General features: G+C 45.5%; 1 protein-coding gene across 3 annotated transcripts; it reads right to left on the reverse strand.

The window, feature by feature from the left end:
* Positions 1–2018: 2018 nt before the first annotated feature.
* Positions 2019–5413, reverse strand: LOC100274474 (putative protein kinase superfamily protein). Of its 3 annotated transcripts, none has more exons than XR_004855894.1 (4): positions 5019–5413; positions 3711–4499; positions 2898–3541; positions 2019–2764 (listed from the first exon to the last, which is right to left on the reverse strand). XR_004855894.1 is itself a non-coding variant. In XM_008669393.3 (4 exons), exons 1-4 carry the CDS (start codon positions 5226–5228, stop codon positions 2709–2711), a joined length of 1155 nt encoding a protein of 384 aa, XP_008667615.1. In that variant the 5' UTR covers positions 5229–5413; the 3' UTR covers positions 2019–2708. The 3 variants fall into 3 exon arrangements, 2 of the variants coding, with proteins under 2 accessions (XP_008667615.1, NP_001142305.1); XM_008669393.3 differs by having other exon boundaries at positions 3442–3541; NM_001148833.1 differs by lacking the exon at positions 2898–3541 and having other exon boundaries at positions 2038–2764; positions 5019–5322.
* Positions 5414–5739: the final 326 nt, after the last annotated feature.

Genomic DNA, 5739 nt, shown 5'->3' on the forward strand with positions numbered 1-5739 from the left:
GAGAACATAAGGTATTACGTACACTACAATTCAAACATGACTAAACTACTCGTGTGCTAATTGTCGGTTGTGTCTAGGTTTAAAAACCCCACTCGCTCGTACCCCACTCCTCTAATAATTCTTCTTTTCAGTAGTTAGTTAGGGAACATATCATGTGCAAACGAAGCACTCGTGCAAACCATACAAATATTCGTGATAATTTTTCAAAACAACATTCCAACCGTGCATTGACTTTCAAAACAACTCTTCCACTTTTCTTGGTATACTAGGCGAGTGCACGTGCGTTGCAACGGAGACATATAATATCACGGTAACTTATATACAAAATGTGTGTTATATTGTTATGAGAAAAGATTTCATAATCCATTTGTGATCCTGACCATACATAAATTTTGTTATTTTAATCTAGTTGTTTCACCACTACATTGCAACCATCAATATCATACAGATTTCGATATATGCCATGATTTTCATGGTCTCATCATTGGAGAGCACGTCCCACGCCTGCCAGGAGAAGTTCTCTCGTACATCGTTAGTCATCAGGCACGCATCACCATACGCGATTGCTCAAACAAAAAAGCAAGTGTGTGTGTTTGCGAAGATAATTAAAGGCAGGCCAACACAAAAGCTATCTCGACAGTGACGAGGATGACGAACTGATCATTGATGTCGGTCCTCCTCTACGTCACCTCCGGCGCTGAGATGACGCCACAGTCCATGATATAGTAGTCGTCGAACGTACGCGATATGACGAGTACCGATGACTCTTGGCTGGGCTGCCAGACAAAGTGCACCTCGAGCTCATCAACAAAGTAGTACACCTGACCGTTGCACCACCAGATGCGTTACTCCTCTACATACATTATATTCGAGGACACTCACACAACGTCAGCAACGACCGTCGTCCCAGCGTACAAGAATTCATGGCCGGTCAGTAGTGACTTACATGGCAGGTTGAGCTTCAGATAGACAATGAGCTGGATGGCGTGATGGCGTCGTCGTTGGATGTGGTGCCCAGAACAACCAGAGAGTCGCCGACGTTGGCAACGACCATGAGGTCCCCCTACTTGACGATGGACAATGCGGTGCAACCGCTTTGGACCGCGTCCAAGCGGTGGCTGCGTCAGAGCTTGTCATACACATCGGCTCATACGACCACATAGGACTGCTTCCAGAGGTCGAACTGACAGTCATCAAGCTTCTTCTCGTCGTCGATAAGTGATGTCAACGTGAGCGCCTCCTGCTAGTGGTGTTTGTTCGGGGTTTCCAAGCAAGAAACATGGATTCATCCTTGGCGATAGTTTATAAAAATGACTCACAAGTCAGATCCATGAAAAAATATTACGAAGAATAAATGCCACGCATGCAAAAAAAGGAATTTAAGTTGAAAACATTATTCAAACAAAAGAAATTGCATTTAAAGTTCTTCTTTAAATACTACTCCCTCCATCCAAAAATATAATTCAAGAATCTCAGTGATACTTATCTACTACTACGCATTGTGCAAGGGTAGTAAGTGGACTTGGGGAAAAATGCAGTAGATGTTTTTCCTGTCATATATGTAGATATAAACACACATATGGTGTAGCGGTAGCTACTACTTGCATTTACTTGATAGGTCGTGGGTTTGAATTCTCTTGGGGTCATTTGTGTTTTTTAATTTTAGCTAAACGTGGACTGTACGTGAGAATAAGAATAGGCTTTATGAAGAGGGGGAATGAGAATGATAGAACATAGGAATAGACTGTACGGGAGGAGAAAATGGGAAAGATAGAACACGGAATAACAGACTATTATTCCAGCCTTAATAAGTAGTAGAGATTTTCAAATACAGTTTTACACCTCCACCAGCACGTTGATTTGGCTAGATATGGTAATGAATCATAATCCAAATGTTTCTGCACGATTCGTTTAATATCTTAATTAATTTTAGTTAAAATGAATAGAAATATAGCTTATTCTTAAATTTTTATATAATGCCAAATTTAGAGCCTATTACCGCCCCTGGTTTTGTCCCATTTGCACCACCAAGTGGTTGGTTTCCGATATCCATAAGGTCAATTTCAAACAAATGTTACAGGTTACAGCACACAATCCATTGGATAACTAGCTGAACCACTACACTGCAGTGCTGTAGCAGTTCATCTTCTCAGCTAAAGGAAAAGGTTGTTGGCCAGATCACATTACCAAAAAATAATAATACATCAATATTTTGGCCCTACTAACACACATGCAGGTTAACATCACATTAGCTCTGCAGTCTGCACCCCCAAACACACCAGCGAAACGCTTGCTACATCCGAGCTGAATCTCATGTCCCGTTCTCATCAGGCTGCGCCTAAAAAGTGGCTCCTGATTCTCAGCCTTGGTTACATCAAATCAAAGTCCGTGGATATCTGCAATCACAGTCACAAAGAGTCTTCGGCAGCGAATTTGCACGTAGGATGTATGTAAACATCTATTGGTCAGACTTTCGTGTCGCGTTGGATCAATTAAGCCAAGAGTGTTTCAAGCACTGCGCGGCAGATGGCCTGTCCTCCGGAGCGAAATCTAACATTGGCCGAAGAAAGTCAGCGAACCCTTTGGCGTCGGGTTCGCTGAAACTGTACCTTTCTACGAGCACACGGTCTAGGGGCCAGAACTTCAGTCTCCTGACCCTTTTCAAATCTCCATACCGATCAAAGTAATCCTTGGAACGAGTTCCTGAGCTAGCAATCTTCCGAGGCATCTTCCCAAGAGTTTCCATCATCAAAGCCAAGTGGTCCTGTAAAACAGGTAACAAACAAACCGATCAATTGGTTAAATGATTATAACAAACAGGTAGCAGTAGGGTTGACAAGCAGGAGTCAACATCTGGAGTTGATTGATTTAGGAGCACAATTGACATAGATTCTTACATAGGCATGGCATCATATTCTCAGTAACAGAGCATTCGACCGGGTAACAGAACAGAAAAGTTGTACATGCAACTAATTGTTTGTCAGTCCACTGGTACTTCAATTTTTGCAAGGCATTATTACTTCCGGCAACCATAATCATATAGCTTGATCTTGCTTTTCTAGAAAGAAAATGTCACTACAAAGGGAACAGCTGACAAGTCATCCCCCTTTTCTGTGACCTTCAGTAGAATTGACAAAGTGCAGTTTCTGCTTACAGTTACTATACAAAATGATTTGAATCTACATGGTAGTTTAGGCTATTTGAATCTACAGTTGCTATACAAATAGAAAGGGACCCGGAAGCATATTATCACGATAAAAAACTGCCAGCGATAGCAGCATCATCAAAGTTGGTAAGTTTATTTAAATACTGCCATAGTGGACCAGTTAGTTCTAATTTCATTTCCATAAAGCTCTCCGTTAGCTAGATTGAAAGCTGTCACAGGTTGGGTACATTACAGGATTGAATATATCGTTTTAAATTCTGAAGTGCCCCCACTACCTGATATATATATTTGTGTCAGTGCAATTTTTAAATGTCCGAATAATTGCAAGGGAGTGTTTGAAAGTTTAGTGGATGAATACACCAAATATCGTGCTGTCTGCAAATATAAGGGATGAAGAAAATTAGTGCATCCTGCTGCCATGAAATTTGGCAACATCAAGAATACCACAGGTATATTTTGAACATGTACGGCAACTGTTGATTCCTAAGCAGTTAATAAGAAAATTTATGCTACAAACAAACAACAAAATGTTCTTTTACCGTACCTCATCTTCGCTGCATCCCTGGCGATTCATGGGAGCAAACAACAAGTCACCGGTGGCAAGCTCAAAGGCAATGCAAGCAAACGACCAGATGTCAGCGGAATATGAGTACCCAGAACCAATGATAACCTCAGGAGCTCTGTACTGCCTTGTCTGTATTTCACCAGCGTGCTGCTGATCGGCCCAGCAGGCATTCCCAAAATCGACAATCTTACACTTCAAACTGATCCCATCCAGGCACCTCTCTTTCTCCAGTTCTGCCCCAACCCCACCAAGGGAAACCCGTCTCTGCGAAATCTTAGCCACTGCACGCCTTGCTCTCATCTTGAGCATCTTCTCACTGAAACTGATCACTGTGCCACCGTACTGGTTCCCCACAGGCCGGTCGAGGATCGGTGTGAACCCAGAGCGCACTGGGTCCTTGGCCGGGTTAATTGTTGATTCCAGAAGAACGTTCTCTGGTTTCAAATCCGTGTGGATGATGCCGAGCTCGCTGTGCAGGTAATCAAGGCCGACCATGACTGATCGGCAGATTTCCTTCACTCTGCTCAGCCCAATGCCCTTGTTCCGATTGTACCGTATCAGCCGGAGCAGGCTATCACCGAGGAACTCGGTGACCAGGCAAACGTGCTGCCCGTTGGGGCCAGCGTGCTTGAAATGGTCCAACAACCGAAGCACGCACTTTGAATTCGTCGGGTCTCCTTTGGCCACAGCCGACAGTAGCTCGATTTCGTGGAGAGCCGCGTGCGCGTAATCCCTTGCGCTCTTCTGGATCTTCAGGGCGACAAATCTCTGCAAATTTTGTAATCGCGGTGCATCAGTTAGACAATTACTACAATCTTTGGACATGCCATTGTCATGTATTGTAATTGAACATGGGCGTCAGTAAACGATGTGAGCGAAAACTACAGTCACATATAAGAGAAATAACGAAGTCTGTCGCAAATCGGAATTGAACACGGGCATCAGTTATCGCTGTGATGGAAAACTACAATCTTTGGATCAAAAGCACCACTGTTCCCTTGAATACGTGTTCATATGCCCGAAAAGTCTTGCCGAGGGCAGAAATTAAACACTAATATTAGCAATGAAACAGGGCTGAATATGAGCTGCAGTTTTCTGGATTCACAAAACAGGAACCTTCCAAGCAACGCCCACCGAACTGTCCACAATCCCAAAGGCACCGGAACAACCGAGCAAGTGCAGATGGTTGCCCAAAGAACACGCAAATGGTAAAAGAAATAATTATCTATATCAACCAGGAACGAGAGTGATGGGAAATAAAAAAAACAGGGGCGCGCGGTTGCGTACGCTGTGGAGGGTGTCGTAGGCTAGCCAGACGGTGGAGAAGTTGCCCCAGCCGATCTTCCGCTGCGCGACGAACCGCCCACCGGCGAAGCGATCCCCGGGGCGAGCGGCGTGGTACCCGCCTTTCCGGTACCCCTCCGTGCCCTCGTCCTCGTCCTCCCCCTCCGACCCCGAGGAGTAGATGTAGCCGCCGTTGCCGAACAGCGACGCCATCGGCCGAGACGAGAGGCGTACCCAACCCAATCACCCGGCTGCTGTCTCCTCCGCCTCCGGCGGATTCGAATTCGTGCGGGCAGAAGACAGGCTGGGCCTCCGCTTTATAAACGTGGGGTGCCTTTAGCAATTTGCACGCGCTCATTCGGTCGGGCAGGCTGCAGACCGGAGAAGTGACCGTTCCGCCACCACCGGGAAAGGAAAGGCCCCTGCTTAATTGTGACTAGCACGCTTTAATTAATTTTAAATCACGGTCCTAATTGCTTTTTCCGCCATTACCGTGCGTGGCTGTGGTTCGCGTTTGAATTTCTATGTCGCTGAAAGATGGGGCCGGTCATATGTGGGGGCAATATGTCAGTTGATGGCGGGTTGTCTTTCGAGGTAGTATCTGCGTGGGTTGATGAGCTGTGGTTTTGGGCTGGGTCGTTCGATAGTGATGGGCCGGTGGCGCTGGGACTAGGAGCAGTTGACGACACGGCATTTGTCGCCGCCGGTCAATGGTGCAGAGGCC

This window comes from Zea mays, chromosome 2, assembly GCF_902167145.1.
Source record: "Zea mays cultivar B73 chromosome 2, Zm-B73-REFERENCE-NAM-5.0, whole genome shotgun sequence".
Taxonomy (NCBI): Eukaryota; Viridiplantae; Streptophyta; class Magnoliopsida; order Poales; family Poaceae; genus Zea; species Zea mays.

Excerpts from the sequence above, each read along its gene's own strand:
- LOC100274474 (NM_001148833.1), bottom strand. The coding sequence starts at position 5,228 with ATGGCGTCGCTGTTCGGCAACGGCGGCTACATCTACTCCTCGGGGTCG. Across the intron at positions 4,500-5,018 it reads CCTACGACACCCTCCACAGC|AGATTTGTCGCCCTGAAGAT; the intron begins GTACGCAACCGC and ends CAAAATTTGCAG. Across the intron at positions 2,765-3,710 it reads AGGGATGCAGCGAAGATGAG|GACCACTTGGCTTTGATGAT; the intron begins GTACGGTAAAAG and ends CCTGTTTTACAG.